Source organism: Eulemur rufifrons, chromosome 14 (assembly GCF_041146395.1).
Source record: "Eulemur rufifrons isolate Redbay chromosome 14, OSU_ERuf_1, whole genome shotgun sequence".
Classification (NCBI taxonomy): domain Eukaryota; kingdom Metazoa; phylum Chordata; class Mammalia; order Primates; family Lemuridae; genus Eulemur; species Eulemur rufifrons.
In genome coordinates this window covers 34,521,757-34,549,630 of record NC_090996.1, presented here as the reverse complement: position 1 = coordinate 34,549,630, position 27,874 = coordinate 34,521,757, and the positions used below count along the sequence as shown (strand labels likewise).

General features: G+C 51.8%; 4 protein-coding genes, 1 long non-coding RNA gene and 1 pseudogene across 6 annotated transcripts; 3 read left to right on the top strand and 3 right to left on the bottom strand.

Annotated features, from left to right (window-relative positions):
- Positions 1-802: 802 nt before the first annotated feature.
- On the top strand, positions 803-5,388 carry ELOB (elongin B). The gene is made up of 4 exons (XM_069487029.1): positions 803-858; positions 980-1,114; positions 2,399-2,504; positions 5,216-5,388. Exons 1-4 carry the CDS (start codon positions 856-858, stop codon positions 5,326-5,328), a joined length of 357 nt encoding a protein of 118 aa, XP_069343130.1. The 5' UTR covers positions 803-855; the 3' UTR covers positions 5,329-5,388.
- A 571-nt stretch (positions 5,389-5,959) lies between these two features.
- Positions 5,960-10,083, bottom strand: LOC138394085 (serine/arginine repetitive matrix protein 2-like). Its single transcript, XM_069485703.1, has 7 exons — positions 9,939-10,083; positions 9,068-9,473; positions 8,729-8,821; positions 8,040-8,327; positions 6,860-6,973; positions 6,605-6,718; positions 5,960-6,461 (listed from the first exon to the last, which is right to left on the bottom strand). Exons 1-7 carry the CDS (start codon positions 10,081-10,083, stop codon positions 6,452-6,454), a joined length of 1,170 nt encoding a protein of 389 aa, XP_069341804.1. The 3' UTR covers positions 5,960-6,451.
- A 179-nt stretch (positions 10,084-10,262) lies between these two features.
- On the top strand, positions 10,263-11,246 carry LOC138394727 (uncharacterized). The gene has a single exon (XM_069487028.1). It carries the CDS (start codon positions 10,334-10,336, stop codon positions 11,183-11,185), a length of 852 nt encoding a protein of 283 aa, XP_069343129.1. The 5' UTR covers positions 10,263-10,333; the 3' UTR covers positions 11,186-11,246.
- Positions 11,247-17,008: 5,762 nt separating this feature from the next.
- On the bottom strand, positions 17,009-24,386 carry LOC138394726 (serine/arginine repetitive matrix protein 2-like). Of its 2 annotated transcripts, XR_011235321.1 has the most exons (11): positions 24,177-24,386; positions 20,544-20,819; positions 19,550-19,657; positions 19,191-19,355; positions 18,884-18,961; positions 18,395-18,457; positions 18,268-18,300; positions 17,989-18,039; positions 17,730-17,822; positions 17,370-17,644; positions 17,014-17,077 (listed from the first exon to the last, which is right to left on the bottom strand). XR_011235321.1 is itself a non-coding variant. In XM_069487026.1 (10 exons), exons 2-10 carry the CDS (start codon positions 20,783-20,785, stop codon positions 17,602-17,604), a joined length of 876 nt encoding a protein of 291 aa, XP_069343127.1. In that variant the 5' UTR covers positions 20,786-20,819; positions 24,177-24,386; the 3' UTR covers positions 17,009-17,601. The 2 variants fall into 2 exon arrangements, 1 of the variants encoding a protein (XP_069343127.1); XM_069487026.1 differs by having other exon boundaries at positions 17,009-17,644.
- Positions 24,387-24,512: 126 nt separating this feature from the next.
- Positions 24,513-27,527, top strand: LOC138394728 (uncharacterized). Its single transcript, XR_011235322.1, has 3 exons — positions 24,513-25,049; positions 26,891-26,988; positions 27,290-27,527. It is a non-coding gene; the product is annotated as an uncharacterized lncRNA (long non-coding RNA).
- LOC138394961 (small nucleolar RNA U13) lies at positions 26,023-26,114 on the bottom strand (annotated as a pseudogene).
- Positions 27,528-27,874: the final 347 nt, after the last annotated feature.

The following is a 27,874-nucleotide window of genomic DNA, read 5'->3' as shown; positions in this document are numbered from 1 at the left end:
ACTTATTTCTTTTTATTTTTTTAGTGGAGACGGGGTCTCGCTCTTGCTCAGGCTGTGTGGAACTCCTGAGCTCAATCCACCCACCTCGACCTCGCAGAGTGCTAGGATTACAGGCGTGAACCACCGCGCCCAGCCACCTTACCCCTGTTAATGAGCTACAAAGGCCATTTCCAAGGGAGGAGGGGCATGACAGGGTACGTCTGACCTCCCTTCTCATGGCCAGCAACTCAGCTTTAGAGAATTTCTGGGGTCCCCTGGGCCAAGAGGGGATCCATTCAGTTAGCTAGGGGCGCTTAAGATTTTATTTCAGTTCACACTCCTAAAACCTCTTTGGAAAAAAGTCAAAGATGCATCTGCGGCTTGTGTCTTTCCCAGACATGCCCTATACCTGCCTTAATAAACCTCAACTGATTGAGCTCCTTGCCTCAGTCCCCCATTTGGGTTATCCAGTGTCTCCCCCAAGGCACATCATTCATTCACTCTCCCTGGCATGTAGGGTACTCTGTGCCCCGTTATCCCCGCAAAATAGAAATGTCTGCGCCCAGGGCCCACCGGACCCCATCAACATGGCGACCTCGCCTTTGCCACTTCCGAGATGGTGCCACCACCTCCCGTGTCCCTCCCACGCTCGACCACCACGCCGACTGCCGCGACCAGCGCCTCCGCACCGAGATGGCGGCCGGACGCCAACCGGCACACTCCACTTCCGGCTCCCTTAAAATGGCCGCGGCCGGCACGGGGCCGAGGGAGAAGGGGCGGGGGCGCGCGCGGGGCATGCCGGGTCGCGCGCGGGCTGCCGGGAACGGGGCGGAGCGCGTCGGCGCCGGCGCGTCGAGGGGAGAGGCAGCCGCCGAGATGGTGAGCGGGCGCGGGGGGAGGGGCGGCCGGGCCGGGCCGGGCCGGGGGCGGCGGGGGGCGTCGGGCCGCGGGCCGCGCGGGGGGCCCGGGCTCCGTGCTCACGCCGGCCCGCTGCCCCCAGGACGTGTTCCTCATGATCCGGCGCCACAAGACCACCATCTTCACGGACGCCAAGGAGTCGAGCACTGTGTTCGAGTTGAAGCGCATCGTCGAGGGCATCCTCAAGCGGCCGCCAGACGAGCAGCGGCTGTACAAGGTGCGGCCCAGCGGTCGGGCCGAGCGGTGGCGGGGTGAGAGGAGCCGCCGCCCCGTGCCCAGCGTGGAGCGCGCCGGCGACGGCGTCATCGATGTAAACAGTCGCCGGGCGGCCGGCGCCTGCTCCCGGCCCGAGCCGCGGGGGTGGGACATCCGTTGTGCGGACGGAGCACGAGCAGCGCTCGTACACGGGGAGGTCGGGTCCAGGTTGGATTTTTAAATCGCACGCCAGGCCCCGGGCGCCGAGGGGCACGGCGGCATCGGACCCCTACAGCGGTCCCGCCCGCGCCCTGCCGGCTCTGGGCAGCCCTGCTCTGCAGTTAGGAAAACTGAGGGTCATTGGCAGAGCCAAGATTTGAACCTCGAGGCCCTTAATCCCCAGCTTACTCTGTAGGCCCATCAGAATCATGCTGATCCCAGACACTCCCGGTGACGGGGGGTGGGGGACCCAATTAATGCAGAGAAATGAACGGTGTTGGGATAAGTCAGGTCTCACCAGTTCGTCACCAAGTGACTGTTTATTATCTCCCAATCTCCTGCCAATGTTCTAGAAGCCTCTCTCTTATTAAAAACCAACTGTTATTATTAAGTAACAGTGCCTTGGGGTTTGGGGTCTTCATTGGGGAGTCAGATGCATCAACCCCTGATTTAGATGTCCCAGCAGCATGAGGTTGTCACCTAAGGGAGTTAATCTGATTCTAGATCTGGAAGCTGGGAAACTGACCTTTTGCTCCAGGCTCAGAGCCTCAGCTTCCAGGGTCTCTAAAGGCCTTTCCTGCTTGATACCTACTGGGGCTTCCCAAATAATGACCCTTCTTGCTGCCTGTGCATGTCCCATGTGCCACATAGTGTGTTTGGTTCCTCTATGCCTCCCTAGCTCATTGAAACCTTCTGGCTGCCCTATGCGTTGGGAATTTCAGCAATTCCCATTTTACAGATCAGGAAACTTTTGCATCAAAATGTTTACCTTGTCCAAGGTGGCAGAGCTGGGATTCAAACCTAGGTCTGCCTGTCTCCACACTAGCTCCGTGGCTCCTGGAATTAGATTTGCTTGGAGAATTTGGAAAAGCCAGATTCTACAGCCCCACCCTGGGATGTTCTGACTTAGAAATTCTTGGCTATAATCGTGGAATTTATGTGTTTGATAACACACTGGGGCAGTCCTGGGCCACACTTGGGGCTGTCTTTCTTCCCTCCTGTGACTTTCAGTGTAGTTGCTGGCCAGAGAGGTCTCTGGAACTTGGCCTTCCTGGAGCCTCTCCCAAGACCCTGCTTCTCTCCTCAGGACGACCAGCTCCTGGATGATGGCAAGACGCTGGGCGAGTGTGGCTTCACCAGCCAAACAGCACGGCCACAGGCCCCAGCCACAGTGGGGCTGGCCTTCAGGGCAGGTGAGAGACGCCTGGGTTGGGTGACAGCTAGGCAGGGTGGGCACAGCCAAAGAAGAGGGTCTTCGGGGAGCCTGTGGTTGCTCCTTCAAGCCCACAGGGCAGTCAGTGTCTTCCCAGTACACAAAGCGCAGGCAGTATCCTTCAGTAGTATGTGTGTTTCCCCATAAAAAGAAAAGCAAGCGAACAGATGCTTGTGGAAACTGAAGCCTCCTTGCCAGAGAATTTGAAGATCCCTAGTCATGTACCAGCTCACGTTTACAGACAACTTAGTGAGCTCCTGGCTCCGCACTCTGCAGGTTACTTCCATTGTCCCATCTCATCCTCTCAGTGGCCCTGGGAGGTCTGCACTGCATCATCCCCATCTTGCAGAGCACTCCGCGGCTTGCGGCAGTCACCGAGGGCGCCAGGCGCCTGCTGGAGCCAGACGTCAGTGCTGGGCTCTTTCCTCACAGTAGTTCACTTACTCCCCCAGCACCTCTGTGTGGCTGACACTTAGATTGTGTCAGTTTTAAGGATGAGTAAAGTCCGCCTGGGGACATTAGGTCACTTACTGGGACTGCCAAATCTAGGATTCAGATCCGGAACCTTTGCTATCATTAAGCACATGCCACCCCTGCCCAAGCTCTACAAACCCAGAGTGTAGAGAGGGCTTTTCTTCTCCCCAGTGTATCTCCCTCCACCGAGACGAAGGGGGGATTTTAAGTTTTATTCTTTGTCTCTGGGAACTTAAACAGTTACAGAGCTGTGTTTTCACAGCTGTGGACCCAGGGGCTGTGTGGATGGCTGGGGAAACTTGGGTGAAGTCAGAAGCAAGGGCTGAGGAGGAAAAGTACAGTCCTAGCTACACTTTTCTGTTCCCTAAGGATTACTGGGCTAGGCCTCGGCCTTAGCAGCTGTGTCCTGCTGCCAGCGTCTTTGCACTCCCACCCCCTCTGGGCCTAGAGTTCCCTTCTCCGTAAAAGAGGAAGATGCAGCACGAGCCCCTGTGCACCCAGGCCTGGCCTGCTGCTAGTGCTCAGCAGGTGGCAAGTGTAGGGACATTTCTGTGGGTTCCTTCTGCCCACAGTGACCCTGGGAGTCAGGTGCAGGGCTGGTACAGATGCACAGTTCATGTCCTGTTCAGGTGTGCTTTGAGGGGGGCAAGTGAGGGCCAAGAGTGCATCTGGTCCGCTGCTTAAACCGAGGTTGAGTTGCATTCTCCCAGAATTTCCCTTTCTCCGATTTGAAAAGATGTGCCCTAGAGGTTTGCTGTGACGTGGAAGATGTTGATAGACCCATTTTGCAAATGAGAAAATCAAAGTTAAGGGAGGTGACTAGTTTTTCCCCACAAAACCCAGTGTGGCATTGAGTGTGGTGGGCCCCAGGTCCCATCATCCTTGAGGAACGTGATGGCTGTTTTGATTGGGCCCACAGTGTGGGCCGGCAGGTCTGTTTCCCTATGGGCTGCTTTACTTACAAAAACACATTTCTGGGTACAGATCAAGCAGTCAGCACGGAGATGCTGGCCTCTCCCAGGCACCGGAACTAACTGCTCAGAGAGATGAGATGAGAGTGTCAAATTCAGTGTTAAAGGGCATTGTCCAGACTAATCTCCAAAGAGAGAGAGGTAGTCCAGACAAGAATTATCACTGCAGGTTAGTGGCTGGGAAAGTGCATTAGATTAAGCTGGGTCAGATTTCTAAACCTCAGCACTATTGGCATTTAGACAGGATAATTGTGTGTGCTGTTGTCATGTACAGTGCAGTATGTGTGGCAGCGTCCCTGACCTCTACCCTCTAGATGCCAGGTGCAGCCCCCACCGCCCCAGTCATGACAACCAAAACTGTCTCCAGACATGCCAGCTTTCCCTGGGGGGTCTGATCAGTTGAGAACCCTGAGCCAGGTAGAAGAGAGCACAGGAGAAAAGTTGTGAAGTAGGTTCATTTGCTGTGTGGTGGGGTGACAGTGGGAACTTCCTGGAGCCACTGTTGTAGTGGGAAAAGGAGCCAGTCAAAAGAAATACGGCAATTTTGTCCAGGGGTAAGTGCCCCCAAGGTGATGCCCAGGGTGTTGGAATGCAGTGACTCAGTTTGGGGGGAAAGGCTGGGGAAAGTTTGGGAAGGTTTCTCTGAGGTGACCTTTGAGTTGAACTCTGAATGCCCAGAAGCAGGCAGCCATTCTGAGTGGCAGGTGTTGGGACCAGCAAGTGCAGAGGACCCAAGGCAGGAGAGCTTGGTGGGAACACAGGGAGAGGGAGCAAGAGTCTAGAAGCATAGGAGATGGATGATTGGAAAGACATAATGGCAAGGACTTGAGATTTTATTCAGACTAAGATGGGAAACCACTGGAAGATTTTAAGCAGGGGAGGAAGAGAGTCTAGTTTGATTCTAAAATCATGGAAAAGTGTTGTGAAGGGAACAAGGAGACTGGGACATTCTGGGTGATGGGGACTGTGGAGACAGAGTAGGTAGATGCAGGTGGTCAGCCCACAGGCTCACCGGTGGACATGAAAGATGTGGAAAAAGGCCTTGCAGGGGGTGGTGGTGACAGTTTGGTTGGGCTTGTAAGGGTGGGAGATAACTCCAGTGGGATCACTGAGTCTGGACTAACTTTGTGGGGATGCGTGTTTGCGTGGAGAAATACAAAGCTACAGATTATCACAGGTGAACACCAAGGCCCTAGTTGGGGCAAGAATCGGGGTTCCCTCTGCAGCTGTGTCCCTTTTTCCACAGATGATGCCTTCGAAGCACTGCGAATCGAGCCCTTCTCCAGCCCACCAGAGCTGCCAGACGTGATGAAGCCCCAAGACTCGGGAAGCAGCGCCAATGAACAAGCTGTGCAGTGAGGGCCCCTGGCCTGCCCCCAAGAGGCCCAGTTCCCCCCCAATAAAAGAGATTTGGGTGTCTGCCTGGTTGCTGCCTCTTTCTACTCCTCCTTCTGACTCCAGGCATCACCCTCCTTTGGATGAGTCCTGCTGCCTCAGCAGCCTCGAAGCTCCTCTTGGGGCTCTTGCTTACCTGGGACCCTGGCTGAGAACTTGGCCCCGCCTGCCACTCAAAGGCACCATAGGGACCTGGGCTGCACTGAAAGCTGAGCCACTCCCACCAGCCAGTCATGGGGGTAGAGAGGGTGGGCAGGATCCCAGAGCCCTGGGCCAAACTTACCCAGCAGGGAACAAGAGATTCCAGGCCATACTCCTTGAGGCCCTCCCACAACCCCATCATCCACTCCTAGGGGCCTCCTGTCCTGAGGAACAAAGGCCAAAATCAAAAGTATATGCTGCAGCCAGGGTCTTAGTGTGAGAGCATGTTCAGTGAGGGAACCACAGCCCAGAATGGCTCCATACAAGTTCCCCGTGGCCCACCTTGCAGGCTGGTACTCAGGGTGGAGGGTGGCTCCTCCAATCTGCTCCCACCACACCTAATAATAAAGCAGTCTATAGACCCAATTCCTGCATTTCTCATTTTTATTTGACAGAAAAAGTTGCTCTTGCTGTACAGATTTTAAAAAACCAAAATGCCTTTAAGAAACGTGAAGAAAAGTTGGGGGGAAGGGGCCACACCTCATGGGGGACAGTAGGGACCCATTAACTCCATCCAACTCCTGTCCCTTCTCATACTCGTATAATTTCCCAAGTCCCACACCATCACCCCCCAGGGGGCCATGCCTCCCAGGCCCTTTCTGACTCCAAGCTGGGGGATTCTGAACTGTATCCTCCCCTCCCCCAACTCCCATCTGCATTCCCTCCCACCCCAAAACACGTGAACCAGGAAAAACTCACGGAGATTAACATTTCACAGGAACAAAGAAAGAAAAGGGGGAGGGAAAGAAGGGAGCCCTCCCTCCAAGGGCTGCCAAGGTTCAAGGGGAGGGGGTCAGACAAGGACCCCTCCCACTGCTCTGCTGGGAAAGAGGACACTCCCTGTGGCTCCAGAGCATGGGGTGTGGTGGTATCCCCCAAAGGTGATTTATGGAGACCTGTAACAGAGAAGATGGGGATCAATGCAGAGGCTCCACCGCAACCCTCAAGCCCAGCTTACTGGACGACTCCCAGAATGGGGCCACTGCCCACCAGCACCAGAACCTGCTCTAAGAAGCCCCAGCCTTCCAGGGGAACATACCTGGAGGAGCGGTGTCGCATGGGCTGAGGACTAGGTGTCTCCCTCCTGCGTTTGTGGCCTGGGGAGTGGCTGTCCCCACGCTGGCCTCTCCGGGAACCTCGCTCACTGCTGCTGCTGCAACACAAGACAGACGTCAGACCACACAAAGGGTAGCACCAACCTTAGGCACCAGTGGGCCTCAAAACCTTTTTTCTTTTGGAGAAATCAGTGGTGGCCAGACCAGGCTGAATGCTGACACTTGTTGTTTGGCCCTACCTCAGCTGGTCCTGTGGCGAAGGCTGAGGCGAGGGATGGCGACGCTCCACAGGCGAGTAGCTAAGGGACCGCGAGTCCCGAAGGGAGTCTATTGGCTTCCGGGGGCTGCGGGACCTGGGGAGCAGAGTAGGACCCCATAGCACCACACACTTCCAAATCCTCCAGCCAGCACTCAGGACCACCCGCCCAGGTCCTGACCACCAAACCTCACACCACACAGGGCCAGCCTCAGACCCACCTTTGTCCGCTCACTCACCCATCCGCCCGCACACCATCCACCGAGTGCCCCAGAGCGCAGGGCACAGGGTGCAGCGGGGGATGCAAAGATACAGACAGTCCCTGCCCTTGAAGGAGCTCAGTGGGGAAGGAAGGCAAACAGGGACCCACGTGTGGGAAGCAGCCCCGCAGGGTTGGATGTGTGTGGGTCTGGGGACCCAGGGGAAAGGGACATAGGGCGGGGCAGGGCAGTCTTCTCGAAGGTGCTGTTTGAGCGGAGTCTTGCAGAACGAGGAGTTCACCAGGCGGACAAGGAAATTCCAGGCAGAAGGAACAGCATGTCCAAAGGCATGGGCTCTCCTTAGACTGCAAGGCGCTGGGTGTGGCTGGAGCACAGGGCATGTGTGGGGGCGGGCAGGAGAGGAGAACACAGGGCAGGCAAGGCCAGTTGGTGAAGAGCCTCACACGCCATTCCCGCAGAGGTGGGGCTTTATCCTGCAGGCCACAGGGCATCCCGGAAGGATGTGTGGAGTGGAGGGAAGTAACCAGATGTGCGTTTTAGAAAGATCCCTCTGGCTACATGTGGAAGAGAATGGCGTGAAGGCAAGGAGACAGGGAGGAGGCTGTGGACAGAGTCGGGAAAAGATGATGGTGGCGAGACCAGAGCCTGGGCAGTAGCAGTGGGGAGACTTAAAATCAAGAATCCCTGGGACCAGGCTGTATGTCAGGGGGACGGAGAGGAAGAAACCTAGACTCCCCAACTGTGGCTTGAGCACCCACTTCGGTAATGCAGTCCTTTGCCGGAATAGGGCACAATGACATGGGGGGGGGGCACGGGGGGCGGGGGAGGAAAGCACCCAATTCCTCCCATACAACCAGACACCAAAGTCCACTTGAGACACCCCCAGGGTCCCTTCTCTGGACACATCACCCCCACTTCCATCTCAGGCAAGGAAGCACTCACCTCCGCTCACCAGGGGGTGGCTTCTTGGGGCTTGCAGGTTTGGGCAAGGCCTGAGGACCAGGCTTAGCAGGGGAAGGGGAAGAAGAAGAGGAGGAGGAGGAAGAGGAGGAGGAAGACGAAGAGGAGGAGGAAGACGAAGAGGAGGAGGAGGAAGAGGAAGAGGAAGAAGATGAAGAGGAGGAACTGGAACTGGAACTGCTAGAGCGTCTCTTCCGCTTGGCTGGGGTTGGCTCCGGAGGACGTCCCTCTCGCACAGCCTCCTTTGGGGCTGGGGTAGGGCTGGGGACCCTGGGGGAGAAGAGGAATGTCACAAGGAGACAAGCTGCCCCAGCCCCAACCCTACCTTCCTTGGCCTGGAGGAACGGCAGTGCGGGAAGGGTGCCTGAGAAAGGCCCTGGGAGCTCTCCGAGCCACACGAGCCAGTGAGCACATTCTCTGGAGAGCAGTGGCCCCAGCTGACCCAACCTCTGCTAACACAAGCAACAGGCTGGGGCCCGTAGCACAAGGGATCAAGGTTAAACCTCAAGAATGTCCCTGATGGAGGAATAAGGCCTCTGGGCTCAGGTGTGGAAGCTGAAGCTGGGTGGTCTCCTTCCTCGGAGAGCCGCAGCTTGGGGAGGCCCCTGTGACTGCAGGTTGGCTGGGGAAGGGGCCGTCCTGCCTGGAGGCAGGGAGAGGGATGGGATGACCTCTGAAGATCCTTCCAGCCCAGGGAGTTCCTCTTGAGGTCTAACTGCCATCCCTCCTGCTGTAAAATTAAGTCCATTTCCTCTAGTTCTGTCCTCTGTAGAGACGGAAAACTTATCATTATCCTCTAGAGAATTAACCTTCGGAGACTTTTATCTGTCCCATTCCTCCCCCCACAGCCCCCACCCCAGCATTCTTTTCTTCCCCCAGCTTGAGCATCAAGGTCCCCATACCTTCTCAAAGCGCCAAGAACCTGTGTAACATGGTTTCTCCCTCCCCACTCCCCCACCCACCCTCCATCTCTTCCCCCTAGGAAATTTCTACAAGTCAAATTCCCTCACCTCTTCAGTGCCACCTCAGGTTGAGCTGGAAGGCTAGAGCCCTCCGAGTCACTAGAACTGGAGCCAGAGGAGGAGGAGGAGGACGAGGACGATGATGATGAAGAGGAGGAGCTAGAGGACGAGGAGGAGGAGGAGGAACTCCGCCGCTCCTTTGCTGGCTGCAGGGCGGCTAATGCAGAAGGCTGCTGGGCCCCAGTAGAGGCAGGTGGTTCCCCACCCTCAGAATGGGACACCCCATGGGCAGCGCCAGAGAGCATGCCATTGTGGCCACCACCGGAGGATGTGGTCTTTGCCACTGCCCCAGAGGAAAGGGACTGAGACCCTGCAATGGCGGTGGTCTGGGCAATCAAAGAACGGGATTGGTCTGAAAAAGCAGATGGCACAGGGGACCTAGGCCGCTCCTGTGCTGGAGGGAGAAGAGACTGAGAGGGAGTCTGGCCCATTCTTGAAGCAGGGGAGGGAGCCCGCTCAGAGGTCATCCTAGACTGGCTTGGGGCAGATGGTGGCGTTCTGGATCTGGCTCGGTCAAGGAGCGGTGGTGAGGTTCTGCCACTGACACGCTCGTAGGCAGAGAGGGGCACCCTGGGGCTGGTGAGGTTTGCACCAGACAGTGCCGGAGCCATCCTAGCAGTGGTGAGGCTTGCAGGAGCCAAGGCCGTGGGGGTTCTGGAGCTGGCAATATTGACAGGAGCTGTGGCATGTGCAGACCGAGGACCCACCAGGTTTGCAGAGGCTGGAGCCTGGGGTGTTCTGGAACTGGAAGGATAATTTGCAGCAGTTGGGGGAGTGCCAGAGCCTGTGAGACTTAAAGCTGCCAAGGCAGCTGGGGTTCTGGCTCCTGCCAGGTTCACAGCTGGGGCTGTGGGGGTACGAGGGTCAGCAAGGTTCACAGCTGAAGGTGCCACTGCTGTTCTGGGGCTGGCCAAGTTCATGGCTGCTGCTGCAGCTGGTGTTCGTGAGTCAGCCAGGTTCACTGCTGTTGGGATGGCAGGTGTTCTGGCACTGGCCAGGTTCATGGCTGCTGCAGAAGCTGCAGGAATCCTGCTGGCAAGGTTGGCAGCTGGGGCCGTTCTGAGACTCATGAGAGGCACTGGAGCTGGAACCTGGGACATTCTTGCAGCAAGGCCAGCAGCAGACATGGACGGAGGAGGCCGAGCAGTGCCAAGACTGATGGCTGTCAGGGCAAGAGCAATTCTAGATTGAGCATGATTTTCTGGCACAGATGTTCTCTGATGATCAGGTATTCGGGGACCTGGACCATCCATCATGGAGCCTCCAGCTTGCTGCAGGACAGACATGGGTGCTCTAGAGCTGCCAAGGGGTTCAAGCATTCCAGGTGATCTGCAGCGGTCAAGAGGAGTTGGTGACATGCTAGGACGACTGAAGCAGCTCACTCTGGAGCTATTGAGTGCTACTGGAGGGGTCCGAGAACCAGAATGGTTCCGTGTTGCTGGAGGAGTAGCAGAACGTGAACGATCAGAACTACTTCCAGATGCAGAACGCCTGCGGATGGCTGGAGGAGATCTTGTTAAGGACCGTTTGCCCCGAGTTGTTCGTGGAGTACGGGATCTAGAACGGCGGCGGATAGCAAGTGGTGAGCGACTTCGAGAACGTTTGCGTGGCAACAGCGGTGTTCGAGACCTAGAGCGGCGCCGAATAGCTGGAGGAGTTCGGGACCTAGAGCGGCGGCGTGTCACTGGAGAGGTTCGAGAGCGGGACCTTCTTCGAGTTACTGGAGAAGTACGAGATCGAGATCTCCTTCGGGTGACTGGAGATGTTCTGGATCTTGATCTTCTACGTGTGATGGGTGAAGTTCTGCTTCGAGATCGTCTCCTGGTTACAGGTGGCGTCCTAGATCTGGACCTTCTGCGAGTCACTGCTGGAGTTCTAGAACGGGAGCGCCGGCGTGTTGTTGGTGTTCTGGACCTTGAACGACGGCGGGTTACTGGTGGTGTTCTGGACCTGGATCGCCTTCGACTCACTGGGGATGCTCTTGACCGAGATCTTCGCCGAGTCACTGATGTTCTGGACCTTGACCGCCTCCGACTGACTGGTGAGGTTCGAGACCTGGATCTACGTCGGCTTATCAGGGGTGTTCTGGACCTGGATCGCCGGTGAGTGGCTGGAGAGGCTCGAGATCTAGAGCGTTTCCACGGAGCTGGTGAGGTACGTGAGCGAGAACGCTTCCGACTGGTTGGAGGTGTTCGAGAACGGCCTCTTCGGCGTCGAGAGGAGGTTCGGGAACTCTCCTGCCTGGCAGGTGACCTTGAATGATAACCAGAGCCTCCCCTTCTTCGCCGAGTAACCCGAGACCTTGACCGGCTCCGCTGTCTTCTCCGAGATGTTGACTGGGAAGATCCAGACCTATCTCGACGGCGGGTTGTTCTGGTTTTCTCCCTCCTTGAGCGGGAACGAGACCTCTGGAGTCCACGAGGCTTTGGTGAAGGAGACCGGCCTCTCCTGGAAGTTGTCTTAGTGCGTGGAGATGAAGCTGAGCGTCGTCGGCGAGAAGACCTTGACTTTTCAGCTGGCTCTGGGGAAGACACTGAGGGACTTCTTCGGCGTCTTGGGGGAGTTCTAGAGCGGGTTTCTGGTGAGGAAGAGGCAGAGCGGCTTCTACGGGAAAGTCTGGCCTTCCTCGTTAGTTCGGGAGATGATCGAGAACTGCGACGTCGAGGTGGCGTGCGAGATTTAGTCTTGGGCTCTGGTGATGACCTGGAGCCTCTTCGAACTGTTTTGGATTTGGGTGGGTGTTCTGGAGAGGACTCGGTACTGCTGCTTCCTTCAGGAGAAGGGCCTCTGCCTTTGCTTGATGAACCTGATCTGCTTCGTCTGGGAAGGGCCCGAGGGGTAGGAGCTTTGGGTTCAGGAGATGAGTCAGAACCGCTCTGTGCCCTGGGTGCCACTCTTGGCTTATCTTTCACTTCAGGAGAGGAGCCAGACCTACTGCGCCGAGGAGAAGGTTGGGATTTGCTATCAACCTCTGGAGATGATCCAGAGCGACTCCTCTGCCTAAGCGGGGTTCGTGTCTTGGTTTTAGAATCTGGAGAAGAGTCTGACTCACTTCTTTCCTGAGGGGATGCGCTGGGTTTCCCATCAAGTTCTTGAGAAGATCCAGACCTACTTCTCTGCCCAAGTGGAGTCCTAGCCACAGTTTTCTGTTCAACTGATGATTCTGACCCACTTCTCTCTCTCTGGGGGGTAAGACACTTGTTGTTGAGTTCGGGGGATGATGGAGAACGACTTCTTGGCCTAGGAGTCTGAGGCAAAGCTTTTGGTTCCGGAGAAGAATCACATTCACTTCTCCCCCTGGATGGTGTTCTAGGTATATCTTTCATACCAGGAGAGGACCCAGACAGGCTGTGCCTTGAGGGAGTCCCAGACCCATCTCTAAGTCCTGGAGAAGACCCAGACCTGCTTCTCCTTGACGGAGTTCTGGGTAAGCCATCTTTTAGTTCAGGAGAAGATGCAGAACTACTTCTTTCTCTCGAGGGTGTTCTGGGTACAGCATCAAGTACAGGTGAAGCAACACTCTGATTTGAAGACATTCCAGCCTTTTCCACTACATCTGGAGATAACTCAGAACTGCTGTGTCTAGAAGATCTTGTCGATTGTTCTCTCATTTCTAGAGATGGATCTGTCTCCAGCTGATTCATGAAAGGTCCATTCAAATCTTCTTTAATCTCAGAAGAAAATCCAGTATTCATTTCTGTGCCAATAGGGCCTGAGTTTCTAAATTGTAAAGGTGATCCAAAGCTATTCTCCCTGGGGGGGGAGTTAGACAGTTCTTTATGTTCTGAAGAAAAATGTGGCCCACCCCAAGATGAGGCCACTGCAGCAACTGCTACCGCTTCCAAAGCAGCCTGTGACTGGCTTTGGTCAAGAGTCAAAGATACAGCAGGCCTTTCTTCTATTTCAGGAGATAATTCATAGTTATTTCCAGACATTTCTTTAAGTTCTGGAGACAAATGGGGCAAGACATGGCTTGAGGGTTCTTCAGATTTCTCTACCACCTCCATTAACTCTTCATCTTGGCTTGACTTAGCTAATGTGCTGTTTTGGTCTCTTGTATCTGGAGATGACCCAGCACCACTTATTTCCCTCAATGGGGTTCTAGGTATGTCTTTGAGTACTGGTGAAGACTCGGGCCTAACCGGTACCAAAGGACTAAATTTGTCTCTTGGTCTAGGAGATGATGCAGTAACATCCTCCTGAAGGGGTAAGCCCATCTTCTCTTTTGATTCAGGAAAAGGCTCTGACCTACTCTTCCCCAGAAGAGATTCAGAGTCTATTCCAGCATATAAAGAGTCAGACTGGGACCTGCTCTGCTCAGGAGACATCCCAGATTTCAGCCTAGGACTTGCTGATAATTCACTTCTATCTTGCCTTGTTGGAGATCTGGGTGCTAGCTCAGTGACTGGAGATGAGGACCTAGACTGATCACCCTTAGGAGGGGTTTGAGATTTGCCCTGCAGAGATGGAGATTCTGAGTGACTCTGTCTCACTTCCGGACTTGAAGTATCAGATCTGAGGTCTGGTGAGATTTGAGATTGCCCTCTCTGTTGCAGAGATGAAGAGCCAAAATAACTATCTTCTGGTGGTGTACTAGATTTTACTCCTGGACAGAGAGAGAAAGATCCAGGGGAACTTTGTGCCGGTAAGTCTTTAGACTTCTCTTGGTGACGAGGAGACTTTGATCCAAAAAGACTTAGCCCTGGTGGAGTTTGGGGCTTTACTTTGGGGTATGGCGAAGCAGACCCTGAGTGACTTTGTCTTGGTGGTGTTTCAGGTTTCACTTTGGTATCTGGTGAGGAGGACCTAGAATGGCTGTGTCTTGGTAATAATGTGGATTCCACATTGGAGCAGGGAGACCCTGATCTGCTTTGCCTTGGAGGTGTTCTAGATGTCACCCTACTAGGACTTGGAGAAGAGGAGCCAGAATGGCTTCTTTGTCTTGGGGATGGTACGGCCTTCACTTTGGGTTGTGGAGATGATGACCTAGATGGGCTCTGTCTTGGAGGTGTACTAGATTTCACTCTAGGAGGAGAGGACCCAGAGCAACTATGTCTTGAAGGGGTCCTAGATTTTAACTCAGGGTCAGGTGATGATTCAGAATGGCTCCGTCTTTGTGGTGTTGCAGATTGTTCATTGGCTTGAGGACTTCCTACAGACCCTTGTCTTGGAGGTGTTCCAGATTTCGCTTTAGGGTGAGGAGATGAACTGGAATGACTTTGTCTTGATGGCGTTTTGGATTTCTGTTTAGGTGGTGGTGAAGAACCAGAGCGACTACGCCTGGGTGGCGTTCTAGATTTAGCTTTATGTTGGGATGATCCAGAGCGACTACGCCTGGGTGGTGTCTGTGACTTTTGTTTAGGGCATGGAGAGGACCCCGAAAGGCTTCGCCTCAAAGACAACCGCGACTTCATTTTGGATCGTTCTGAAGAAACAGATCTGCTCCTCCTTGAAGAAACACGAGACTTTTTCATTTCTGGGCTCGAATTGGACCTACTCCTCTGAGATGTTCTGGATTTGTTTTTTCGCTCTGATGATGAGCCAGATCTGCCTCTTCTTTGTGGTGTTCTGGAGTGAGACCTTCCTCGTCTAACTAGACTTCTACTACGGGATCTTCCTCGTCTTGGTGTCCTAGACCGAGATCTCCCTCTCCTGGCTGGTGTTCTGGAACGTGAGCGACCACTGCGTCTGGCTGGGGTTCTAGAGCGTGACCGGGCACTTCTCCTGGCTGGGGTTCTAGAGCGTGACCGGGCACTTCTCCTGGCTGGGGTTCTAGAACGTGACCGGGCACTTCTCCTGGCTGGAGATCTACTACGAGACCTTCGTCGGACTGGTGATCGGGTCCTAGATCTGCGCCTAGCAGGTGTTCTGGACCGAGACCTGGCCCTTCGGGGTGGTGTTCTAGACCGAGACCTGCGCCTAGTGGGTGTTCTAGAACGCGATCTCCGCCTGGCAGGTGTTCTAGAACGAGACCTGCCCCGCCGGGCTGGTGTTCTAGAACGAGATCTGCCCCTAGTGGCTGGGGATCTAGAGTGCGATCTACCTCGCCTTGCTGATCGAGACCTGCCTCTTCTCTGAGTATTTCTGCTCCTGGACCAGCCTGGTCGCTGAGGAGACCTAGAGCGGCCACGTCGCTGTGGGCTTCTAGATCTTCCCCACCTCTGTGCAGACCTGGACCTACGCCACTGAGGGGACCGGGACCGAGAATGACCTCTCTTGGTAGGGGTTCGAGACCGAGATCGCCCCCTCTTAGTAGTTGCAGGGCTATGGGATCTCCCCATCCTACGGGAAGGGGTATGAGAATGTGATTTATCCCGTTTTGCTCTGCCATGTGATCGATTCTTGGATGTGGGAGAACAACTCTCTCGGCGGGCCCCAGGAGCTAGAGCAGGTTTAGGGCTTTCAGGGGAAGAGCTGGCATGCCGAGAAACTTTGGTAGGTTGAGGGGATGGTGGGCTACTCTCTGACGAAGAAGACTGGGGAGGTTTCTCAGGAGACTTAGGTGGTGAACGGCCCCGCGTTGGGGAGGCCTCAGATGGGGGGTTCACTGGCTCCTGACTTAAGGGGGTTGTTGCAAGGGGTTGTGGGGAGCCGCCATGTTGCTCAGCAAGGAGCGGAGTGGGAGCAGGTGGTTCTGGGCCTGTGCTGCTCCTTTCCGGAGAGGAACTAGGTCGAGCTGCAGATTTCTAAGAGTAGAAGAAACAGTAGGAATAGGGATACATAAGCACCAAAACTTCACATTACCCATAAGACCCCAACACCCTTTCCAATTGAACTTTTCTTCTACACATTCCATTACACTAATTGGTCCTTTTCCTCACCACAGGCAATCACATTCATTCAATAATAAGGAATTACATAATACAGAGCACAATGCAGAAAACATGAAGATATGGATGATCTGTGACCTCAAGTGTCTCATAACTAAAGAAAAGACAAAATGCAAATAAGAAATGCACTGCGTTTAACAATAAATACTATTACAAAATGCTGTGAAAACAGAAAAGATTTTTTTAATAGATAAGAGGTTTCTGAAAGCGGGTGGCAATTAACTTCACCCTTGAGGAATAACTATGTTAAATTAAAAGAAACAGCATAAAGGCAAAGGTTTGAGAACATGATTTATGTGAAAAATAAAAAAGTAGAACAGGATGGGTGGAGTACAGGAAAAGAGAAAACGAAACCAAATTATAAAAGCCTTCAGATGTAATTCAAAAGCAGTATAACACAGTTAAGTTTCTGAGATGATCCAACTTGTAATTTGGAAAGGTAACTCTGGATGACATCAACAACAGATGACAAAACTTAAGAATTTACACTATAATAGTTGAAGCAAGAAGAAATGATTAGGGCTTGAATTAGAAGAGATACAAAACAATAGGAATTACTGATAACACCATACCATAGTGTTTTCAGACTGCTGACAGGAACCCAGTGGGTTCAAAAATTTTACTGAGCCATGACCAGCATTTAATGAAATAAACTAAAGCCCATGTTAAAAGTAGTAAAGCTCAACATAGTTTAAAAAAAAATTTTGTTCCAGTTCTATCTATATACACACGTAAACAGTACAATGACAAAACCTACTGGTATTAAGTACAGTTTGATTCTGAAAGATTCACAATTCACTGAATCACAATTTTAAAGGAGCTGCAGATGCAGAAGAGAACTTGGTAACTGGGAGAGGAATGTAGAAAATACAGTTTCTCTTAATAAGCTATTATTACCTCTCCCTGTCACTTCACACATCTGTCCCAAATTCATACCCTTGCAATCCAATAAACCGTGACAACTGAAGAACATACCTCCTTCTTGTCTTTGTCTTCATAAGGGCTGCTAGGCTGCTTTGTAGAGGGCTCTGGGCTGCTAGGTTGTTGTGTGTTGATGGTACCTGGCTCACTGGAGGGCGCATCTCCCTCCCCTCGACGCCCTGAAGCAGGGGAAGGACTTCGCCCAGTCAAGGCAGTTGTATGGGTTTTAGCTGCAGCACTTCGAGATCTGAGGGAGTTAAGTGAGGATGGGGAAGAGGAGGGAAATAAGCTCAAAGGGAGAACAGAAAACCCCCTCCCCAGCTCCCACCCATCTTTCCTAATCATTTAACCCTCTTTCAAAAAGCCTTATTAGTCACATGACTCAAATCATTCAATGAAATGCATTCAGTCCACTTTGGTCCTTTTCTTCCCAACACAATCCCAAAGAATGTTCTCCCTCTACCCCTTTACTCACCTCCCACAAACATCCCCAAACCATCCACCCAGCCCATTCCCTACCCACTTCATTCACAACTCACCTCTGAGCCCACCTCCTTCAGGAAGCCTTCCCCGATTAAGGAAGCCAGGGTAAGGATTCCTTCCTCCCCCAGACACCACGAACAAACCACCACCCCCCCTATTCTGGCAGTCCATATACATCAGAACGAAACAAAAAATAACAAAAAAAAAACAAAAACAAAAACAAAAAAAAAAAAAAGAGAAGGGGAAATGTATATGTCTGTCCATCCTGTTGCTTTAGCCTGTCAGCTCCTAGAGGGCAGGGACCGTGTCTTCCGAATGGTCTGTGCAGCGCCTAGCACACCGTGGGCGCTCAATAAATATTAAATTGATTAACCCACCATTCCCTCTCCCTCCCTTCCTCCTGGACCACCCCTTACCGACTGCGGGAAGTATCAGAGGAGGAAGCAGAGTCAGCAGAAGTTGAACGGTGGGCCCGGCGGCTCTTGGGGGCTGGTGTTGTACTTCGAGACCTGGAAGATGACCACCAACAAGCTAAGAGTGCTGCCACACTTATACTAGATTCTTCTCAGCCATCCCTCAACCCTTTACCAGTCAGGGACATGACTGAGTCTTCCCTCTCCCCTTGAAGCTGGCATTTATCTACTTACTAAGCAAATTCCCTGAAAATTCACTCACCGTTTTCGCTTCTTGTCCTTAGATTTACGTTTGCTCTTTGGAGTGGGAGACCTAAGAAATAAGTCAAAGTTGTTGGAAATAAATTTTTTAAAAAGGAAATAAAACCAAGAATGAAATGGAAAGAATTAGGGAATGTTATTGAGAGCAGAAAGATCAAGGAATTGAGCTTTGCTCCAAGAAAGAGAAACCTCCCTGATGCCAACAGCAAGCAAGGCCATCAAGCAATGGCTCATTACTCCCACATGCCACTACATCTCCTATGAGACAAAGAGCTCTTACCTATGCTTACGTTTCTTGGACTCAGACTCTGACCTGTTGGAAAAAAGAGAAAAAAAAACATAAACCAACACCTATGCTTCAACTCAGCAAGTCTTCTCTAATCATTCCAAGTACTCCCACCTCATACCTGTGCTTCTTCTTCTTTGAGCTCTTCTTTCTCTCCCGTCGAGGAGAGCTGCTCTCTGACCTGCTAAAGATGAGTTCAGAAGCAAGATCATTCTGCTCAGCTTCTTCTCTGGCCCTCCCACTTACAATCCATCCTCTAAAAAAGTTTCTAAAACCTGAACATCCCAGTAACATCAGACCTATGCCCAGAACTTATTTCTTTACCCTTCACGAAGTACAGGTAACTCGTAAGTCAACAAGCCTCTAAAAAGAAAATTCCAGAAATCCAAAATGCTACTGGCCAGTTCTTACTTGGCAGACTTGCAGACTCAACCCACCCCCATTGAGCAGCTCATACATCTTTTGTCTCAGTTGAGACCTAAATGATAAATGGTAGCTCCCTCCTCCCTGACAAATATCTCCTGCTTTCTGGAAGCAAGAATTCTCGATTCCCAAAAACAAAGTGCACCACAAAATTGGTCCTCTGGCTACGAGTAACTCTTTAACTTACCGTCCTCTATCTTTCTTCTTTTTCTTCTTCTTTTGCTTCGGGGTTGGTGAGCGAGAACTGCTGGACTCCCGAACAAGGCTGGGGAAGAAGAAAAAAAAGCAGAGACAGGTAGACTGGTGCTAAGACAAATTTTCTTAGATATTTCAACTTCTGAAGAACAAAACCTAAAGAGTTTGAGAAGAAACAGTCCACACCAAAAAAAAGGGGGGGGGGGGGCGAGAGAGAGAAAAAAAGCACGAGCGCACGCACACCCAGGGTGCTTAGAATCAGAAAAAGAAGCTGAAAGTGGTATTCTTGTCTTGTATACCTGTAAGGTTTGGGAGGCTCAGGAGCTTGTTGTTTAGCTTCGCGAGCACGACGCTGAGGGTCAAAAGAACTGCCATCCACATAAGAATCACTGATGCCAAAGGCAGCACGGAGTCGCTCATTCTTCTTCTCATTCAATTCTGCCAACTGGTGAGTCTCAGTTACCCTGGAGGGAAAAAGGGCAAAAGTCTGAAGGAAGTAAGAAGCCAAGAGAAGAGCCAATTGAGAACACAATTATAAGCAGGAGCCAAATAAGGCATGGGGAAGGGAAGATGTGGGCAGGCAGGAAGTTCCAGGTAAGGAAAAAGGACAGCAGCAGCAGCAGAGTCCAAAGGAACCAAGGGAGAGTTCAACACTCACGCTGGCCTCTGCCCTGGGGTGTCCTCCTTCCCCCCAGGGTTCACATCCTTCTCCAGCAACATGAGTCGAAAGGTCGCCACTTTTTCCTGAATTTGCTGTTCTTCGTACCTGAAGAATAAATCCCTTCAGGGTTAGAGCTTGACAGGACACTTTCCCCAGACCCAGGTAAACATTTCCCTCATTCCCAACAGGGTCTCTTCCCTCTCCAGGCACACATAGAACTTTTCACTCACTGTCACCCATAAGCCCTTTCTCTTCAGTCCTTCTGATCTTTTCCCATCATCTTCCTTCCTTCTATTTGCTATACCCTCTAGAACAGTGGATTTTAAACATGCTACACTTCAGGTGCCAAAAGAGGAAAGTTAAGCAGGCGGAGTTCCAAGTGCTTCTCCTCAACTTCAACACGAACAGGTCTATTACCTCCTGGGATTCCAAAGTAAGGTATATGGCATAAAACGGTTACCGCTGCTGAAGTTTGAAAACCACTGCTCTAAAAGGTTTTCTGCCTGAATGTGCTCCTTTTAAAATTTCACATTCCTACCCAGCCCATGATTCCCTCTTATTCAAGTATTCTTCCAATTCCTGGTTTCCTGCCTTTGCTACTTTCCAAAGCCTCAATTCCTTAAATCCATTTACCTTCTTTTCTACCAATGACAACACCTGTCTGCTTACGTAGCTCTTCTCCTACCTGGTCTCTGCTTTTCCGTCTCTCCCTGAAAGCACATTTTTGTTCCTCAATGGCCCCCTTCCCTATGTGCCTCCATCTAAGTAATTCAGTGCCTTAGATGCCCAACTATGCCCCAGACACAGCTTCCTTCCTCATCTCCCACTTTGCACTGTCCCTTAACTTTCCAATTCTCTAGCTCATTTACCTCCTCCCCTACCACAACTCCTCTCCAGGCCTCTTTTAACCAGCCCTAAACTAACACCCCCACTTAACATCCCCAGCTCTGCACTCGCTCAGTGCTCAGCTCTCCCCCAGCCCTCCCCTCACCCCTGCTCTTCCATCATCTCCTCCAGCTCGAGGCATCGCAGCTCCACGCGCCGCTTGCGCTCGTGGTCCAGGATGTCAGGATTAGGCCGCTTCACCAGGGCAGCCTCCAGGCGCCGCAGTTCCTCCTCTCCCTTGTAGTCAGGCCGCTCACCCCGGCGGCCCCGCACCAGGGACAGGTTGCGCTGGACGTAGCCGTTGGTGCCGCTGCCCCGGGGCGTCGGCAGCCCGATCCCGTTGTACATGGCCCCGTGCCCGGGGGAGGGGGCACCACCGCTCCTGGGGGGGAGCGGGGAGACACGGGTCAGGCCCCTGACCCCAAACTAACCGCTTAACCACCACCCAAGTCCCTGCTCTCATTCATCCCTATTTCAACATTTATCTTCACACTAAATCTCCTTTAACTAAATAATGCTCCATCATCCTTCTGTTCTCCCAACAGAACCCCTTCTTCATCCTTCCCACACTGCTTCCTTTCCACAAAATCATAGACCAGTTCTTATAGCCTTTTCCCTCAATGCTCTTGCACAAAATTCTGAATCATTTCTCCTTGCACCCAGGTGGTGTTCTTTTTTGACCCTAAGCAAACAAAGATCCTGTTTCTCTCAAATCTCTCCACAATGTCCCTTTATTCTCCTCTGGCCCCAAAATGCACAAGTGGTGTCTCCACCAACTACTCTAATTCCTAATCTCAGATAACCAACTAAGACCTGCAAACAGGGCACAATAAGCACAAGACGTAGATACGTGGCACCCAAGGGCCTGCAGCCCATGCCCAAAGACTCTTCCAAGAATTTACCTAAGGATTTCAGACTGCTCTGTATGAATGCAAAATGAACTAAACAGCCCTTTGATATCTGAACAGGTGGACTGGTTGGTTAAGATAAATCAAAAGTATCCTGTGCAGCCTCACGCCCAGACTAAAGGCCAGCAGCCACATCAGAAACACGTATGAACCTTGGCTACATAATCTTCTTATACTTCAGTTCCCAGGTAAGGAGCCATTTCCTTGATTCTAAATATTTAAAGAGTCTACCAACTATCCTGATATTTTATTCTTTTAATTTCCTTCCCAATAGGATTTACAACATGATCCTCAACGTCTCACTAGCTCCTGTTAAATATTACCTGTTTTCAACTCAATGCTCTATTTAAACACATCAAACCAGTCTCCTCTGTTCCAACTGTTCCCATACCTTCTCTACACATCTTACCATAAATTTATCTAGAAAACCCTCACTATACCTCATCTTCATTAACACTCAACTGTCAGCTATCCCTACCAATCCCCTGTATTGCATTTCCTAGCTTTTCTCTCCCAGCCCTGCCTAACCCCCTCCCATGTTAACTCCATGCCTCCCACCATGTTCTATCCTTTCAGCTTGTCCCAACCCCAGCATAACTCTGAAGGACCCTCAAGCCCCAGTTTTTCTAGTTAGATTCCTTGACTACACATATTCTATTCTTTTCTTCTGCTACACACACTCTATTTCTTTCTTCAATCCATCCTCTCCAAGATAGTTTCACAGAGTATAAATGTGTGAGGGAAAAATACTCAGGAAAAACCCCAAGGAACAGGTAAAGTGGAGAGATCAAAGCAGATGGAAGAGAGAGAATTGGATAGAAGGGAAGGCCATATCTAGAAAATTCCAAAATAATACAAATGCCTGGAAAATGCACTAAAGTACACACACACACACACACACACACACAGGCAAGAAACAAAAGAACAAAAGAAAGAAAAGAAAAAAGTACGAGGAGATATTGAATGGGAGGAAGCTAGGCGAGATTCAGAACAGTCTGCACCCTCAAACCTCCTCATCCCAGTCTAAGGATGGGCCCTTGCCCAACCATTACTAGACCCAAGAAAGAATTGAAAGCAAAAAAAATAAATAACCATGCCAGGGTGACAAATGAGACTAAATCTAGGAAAGGCAAGTGGAAACACAGCAAGAAATAAATAACTTCATAGCTCAAGAAATCAGTTTCTCTATCTTCCAACCCTGATTTTCATTTTCTAATACCAATCTTCCCCACACTAAACCTAGGTCCTTCTTTGCCTCTCCATACTCTAATTTGTTTCTCTTGCAGAGTGTTTCTGACCTGCAATTAATTCTTCAGCTTAACCATTCACCCACACTTCCATACCACCTCACACAAAAATCCTCCCACTCTCTAAGAAAGGAAAACCAGTAGCTGCTAAGCAAAGGATAGTAAATCACAATGTTTTGGAGAACTTTTAGGGAATGAGCAAAAAAAAAAAAAAGAAAAGACATCACAGCATCCAAGGGAGTGATCAAGACACTAAAAAAAGGAACTAATGTTAACACACAAACCACCAAAACCAGACAACTTTATAAACAGGGATTCTTAAACTGGGGTCCAAAGACTGTAGGTATGCAAAAGTTACCCAAGGTAAAAGCAGAAAGTAAAAAGCAAGCTGCAAAAGAAGACAAAAGACAATTTTTCCTGTTGGGAAATTATCAGAATGCCAAACTAATAAGGGAATGGAAGGATTTTCTCAAAATTTAATATTAAGCTATTCTAGGGGAAAAAGGGCACCACCATGAAGGACGGAGGAAAGGGCTATCCACTAAAATGGACAGCAAGCTTAACACTGGGGCACTCTAGTCACTGAGTAGACACAATGAAACCCAGAAAGCTAAATTATTTGCTTTTGAAGAGCCTCAAGCCCGTGCACTTAGGAGGGAAGACAACAAAACAAACTCTGAATCTTTGATCAAGACACATGTAAGAGAAGCTAGGCAGAAATGGAGACTGAGAAGTGTTGTCTGCCAAATATTGCCTGAAACGGGAACGTGGAACACTTTAAACAGAGTCCAGCATTTTCTCCCCAACGACGGGCTCCAAAAGTCTCCCTCGCTTTAACACAAATTGTGGGGAGACACTGAAAAAGTGTAAAAAAAAAAAAAAAGGAACACCTACTCTACCTTACATATGTAACCTAAACACGTTAACTTTTTTAATCCTCCGGAATCGGGGCTTTCTCCCCCTAGTAACTTCACGGCTCATAGTAACGACTCCAAACTGTTTCCATTCAGGCCATCTAGCTTAAGGCCCTCTCTGCAGCGGCTGGGCCACGAAGGCTCATTTTCAGCCTTGAGCGATGGGGGAGGGGCCTCGCGGCGCCCCGCAGTCTGGGACGGCCGGGTGCACAGGCCCGCAAGAGGGAAGAGAAGCCCAATGCTGGCGAGAGACTCGGGGGAAAGGGATCGGGGGAAACGATCCGGAAACAGGCCCCTCGCTGCCGCCCCTTCCCCGCTACCTAAAGGCCGAAACAGGCAGCTACAAAAGGGCCACCTCGACCGCACGTGTAGGGGGAGACCAGAAACCGAGTCGCGCGCGCACCCCGTAGCCAAGAACGCGCGCGAACCCGCGTGCAAGCGGCTGCGCGCGCCGTTGCCATGGGGGGAGGGGCGGGGGGGGTCGAAACCCGCGCGCCACAGGAACGGCGGGAAGGGGGAGGGGAGGCAGGCAAGCGAGGGCGTCCGCGCCAGCTAAGGGCGGCGAGCGCGCGTGCGCGCGGCGGCCTGGGCCGTTCTCCGCGCGCTTTGGCCTCGCGCCGGGGCCGCCGCCCCTCCCCCACCCGGCTCGCTCGCTCCCTCACCCTCTCACCCGCCGCCGCCGCCTCTGCCCGCCGCTGCCGAGGGGGAGAGGTCTTGCCGCTGCCGCTGCTCGAGCTCCCGAGTCCCTCGGGGTCTGAAGCCGCCGCCTCGCCTTGCCGGTCCGCCCGCCTCAGCCGACGCCGACGCCTCCTCGCTTCCTCAGGGGCCGCAGCGGGCTCCGACTGCGCCACTCGCACCCAGCCTGGGCCGCGTTGCACGTCAGCACGCCTAATGCGTCAGCACGCAAACGCGCGCGTCGCAGGGCCCGCCGGGAACCGTAGTACGCCCCGCGACCTTGTGCGCAGGCGCGGAAGCCTTACCGAGAAGTATAGTTTCTTACGGTGCAAGGAGGGGTCAACTCCATTGCCCGAAGGACTAAGAGTCCCGTCGGCCAGTGCGAGGAAGGGTGGGGGAGGGGCTCGAATCCACAGCGTCTCCAGGAGGCCTTCCGCTGGGGGAGGGGCAAGGGCCTAGCATTACCTTGAGCGGCGCGCGAGCACTTCTCGGCCTCCCGCCTTGAACAAGAGCGTTCTGGGAGTTGTGGTTCCGATGCGTCGCGGAGCCTCCGTGGCTGTGGCCCAGGGCGCGGCAGCCATTTTGTCTCCCATGTTGGGAAGCGATGGCCCAAGGGCCGCGGGGTTGGCGCTTTCGTGGGCTTCCCGGGCGCGCCCGCGGCCGTACATCACTCGGCCGTCCGTGCTCGGGAGAAGCCGCCTCATACCCTAGGAAGCGGGCCCCCCGTGGAGCCGCTGAGTCCGGCTTCAGGCTCAGGGCCTGAAGCAAAGGTCAAACCAGCCACCCGTGGCAGTCGCAGCTTTCGCCCGCTTTTGCTGGACTGAGGCGGACAGCTTGACCCTGGGAAATAGATGACCGTTACCTTGGGGTAAGGCCACTAGGCAGGGATCCTCCAGAACCTGGGACACATTCTATGTGAAGAGAAAACCTTTATGGAGAAGGCCGGGAACGTGGCAGGAGAAAAACGTTATAAGCACCTTAAAATTTTCACTTTTCGGTACCATATTTCCTGTTAGTTTTTCAAGTCCATGTTTGGAGCCGGGTAATCAGCCAGTGTCCCTCAGAGTAGAGTTGCAAGAAGCTGGGTCTCTCAGCCGCAAGTTTGTATCTGGCCAGTGACCTTGGACTCGCCCCTAGCGGCCCTGGTTATCTCAGGGCCATGCTTCCTTAACAGGACATAGTACCACTTAATGAACTGTTTGAGTTTGAGGAATTATATTTGATATCATTACGTTTTTTTTTTTTAAGTTGCCTAGATATACTCACTCAGGTGCTGGGACGCGGAGTCCTGCCGTCTTGTGCAGGAGCTCTAACTGCAGGTTCCAGCGCCCAGGGAGGTGTAACCCTGTCTGGACGCACCTCTGGAATAACATGGCAAAGGGGCAAAGGCTCTGTCTTTCTGGGCCTGAGCTGGTATTTCTGAGATTGACGGTGAAAAGTAATGGTTTCTTTAAAGACCCCCCTTCCACCTCCAGCGAGACCCTTTCCTGTAACCAAATTCCCAATGATATTCTTCCTTATATTTAGTTTGTGCTGAAATCCGTACGTGAGTCAGCGTATTTAATGCTGGTGCATAACCTGAATCTAATCATGTTGAAACATGATTTGCAGTTCTCTAATGACTGTTGATGTTGAGAATCATTTTATGTGCTTATTGTCCATTTGCATATCTTCTGTGGAGAAATGTCTGTTCAAGTCCTTTGTCCATTTTTTAATTGGGTTGTTTTGGATTTTTGTTGTTGAGTTGTAAGGGTTTGTTATATATTCCAGATGTTTATTCCTTACCAGATATGTGATTTGTGAATCTTTTCTCCCAATCTGTGAGTTGTCTTTTTACTTTTTTTCACATCAAACATTATAACAAGGTTTGAGGAAGACACATTTCACACGGTTGTGAAAACCCAATCATCACGCTTATGAACTACAAAAGGATCTTTGCTTTTTTGATAGTATTGTTTGATGCACAAAAATTTTTAAAGTCCAGTTTATCTCAGTGTGGTGTAGTTTTAATTTGCATTTCTCTTATCCTGAGTGAGGTGGAACTTAAAATATATTTTTCCCTTACAGAAGTTTATAATCTGGCCAGGCACAATGGCCCACACCTGTAATCCTAGCACTTTGGGAGGCTGAGGTGGGAGGATCACTTGAGGCTAGGAGTTGAAGTGATCTGAGCCTGCCTGGGCAACATAGCAAGACCCCTGTCTCTATAAAAAATTGAAAAAAGAAAGACTGCTACCTGGTGGGGTCCTGGAGAAAACCCTTATGGAGAAGGCCAGATGTGGGTGAGGCAGGCCTGGATCAGATTTCAGGGGACAAGGAGATTGGAGGCCCTTCTAAATGGCAAAGATATTTGGACCTATGACCTTACGGGATCTGAGCAGAGGGGAGCAGACTACTGGGATTAAGTTGGGTGGGAAACTGTATGGGTGAACCCTGGTTGTGAGCCCTTCACAGCTTTAAGCTTTAATTTCGTTGTTTTTTTTAATATGTATCAGCTTTCTCAGGTTGAATACAGCTTAAATCTTTTTGGAACTTCTCTCAGAAGCTGTAACATCCTCCAAACACCAGAAGTACAGTCTGTATGCTTGATAGTTAAAATTGTATTACAATTCACTGAGGGAGAGGAGAATCACCCCATGCCTAGTTCACTACCAAAAATGGGCGAGGTAACTTCTGCTGTGTTCCCACTCCAGTCATTTCTCATTTCAGCATCTTCACCTCATGAGACCAACATCACATGCATGGCCCCCTGTCCATTCGGCATGTCCTCCTCAGCCCCATACCGTGTCAGCAGAACATCACACCAGGTGAGTGCCCCAGCTGTTTGTATTTATCCTGGGAGGAAGGTTTGGGGAATGCTGGCCAATCACGCAGAGGGGGAAGCGTAGTTGGTCTCACGCACTTGATACTTCTTTGTCCACCTACCCACTGGTTAGGATGATTTACCTGTGAGCTCCTCAAGGTCAGGGCCACATCTTTGTCTTGATAAGGGCCCTGGCACTGGAAGGGGTTCCTTGAAGGCATGCAGGACATGTTTGTGGGTCATTGTCAGGCTTGTGCTTCATCTGTGCCAGCAGATGACAAAGAAAAAAATCCCCTTGCTTCTAGGGAGACTCTAAAGTGCACCATAGTACAGACTGTCCTCCAGAAGCAAGCCCTACAGGTCTCTGCTCCATGGGAACTGAGGCTGAGCCTTTGGAGACAACTAATTTCTCCAGCTTCGCCAGACAATCCTGAATGCCCTGGGTAGGTGCCAGGGCCCTGGGTCCCGGGGCAGAGCCCCTGCCTTGCAGATGCACCTTGCAGTGGACTTGTATTGATGCCCACCAGTGCTGGGCACAGTGTGGCCCTGAGGGGAATAAAACAGTGCCTCTGGAAGCCTTTTAATGTGCACTTTTGTTATTAGAGGTACACGGTGACATGCCATACAGCAAATAAATAAAAATAAAATACTGGAGCTCTATTTTTCACAGGGTCCCATCAATAGCAACATGTCCAAAATGTAGGTGTCACCTTCCTCCCCAAATGTGTTCCTCCTGTCATTCCCTTCTGGATTGGTCATACTACTGTCCAAGCCAGAAGGCTGGGGCAACCACACCTTACAGTTCAGCCCTTACAGGGGAGCCTTGGGGAGCCTTCTGTCCCCCTAGGCGGCCGCTGGCCACACCCATGCCTAGACTCAAGCCACAGCCT

Bases quoted from the DNA above. Each gene is read 5' to 3' on its own strand.
- ELOB (XM_069487029.1), top strand. The intron at 1,115-2,398 runs GTGCGGCCCAGC...TTCTCTCCTCAG, and splicing joins ACGAGCAGCGGCTGTACAAG to GACGACCAGCTCCTGGATGA. The intron at 2,505-5,215 runs GTGAGAGACGCC...CTTTTTCCACAG, and splicing joins GGGGCTGGCCTTCAGGGCAG to ATGATGCCTTCGAAGCACTG.
- LOC138394085 (XM_069485703.1), bottom strand. From the start codon at position 10,083: ATGAACCTGGCCAGTGCCAGAACACCTGCCATCCCAACAGCAGTGAAC. The intron at 6,974-8,039 runs GTGAGTGCTTCC...TCTGCTCCCCAG, and splicing joins CCACCCCCTGGTGAGCGGAG to GTCCCGCAGCCCCCGGAAGC. The intron at 6,719-6,859 runs GTAGGGCCAAAC...CTTGTGTTGCAG, and splicing joins TCGCCACAGGACCAGCTGAG to CAGCAGCAGTGAGCGAGGTT.
- LOC138394727 (XM_069487028.1), top strand. From the start codon at position 10,334: ATGGAGCCTCCAGCTTGCTGCAGGACAGACATGGGTGCTCTAGAGCTG.
- LOC138394726 (XM_069487026.1), bottom strand. From the start codon at position 20,785: ATGTACAACGGGATCGGGCTGCCGACGCCCCGGGGCAGCGGCACCAAC. The intron at 18,458-18,883 runs GTAAGTTAAAGA...ACTCATCTTTAG, and splicing joins AAGAAGAAAGATAGAGGACG to CAGGTCAGAGAGCAGCTCTC. The intron at 17,823-17,988 runs GTGAGTGAATTT...GTCATCTTCCAG, and splicing joins AAGGACAAGAAGCGAAAACG to GTCTCGAAGTACAACACCAG.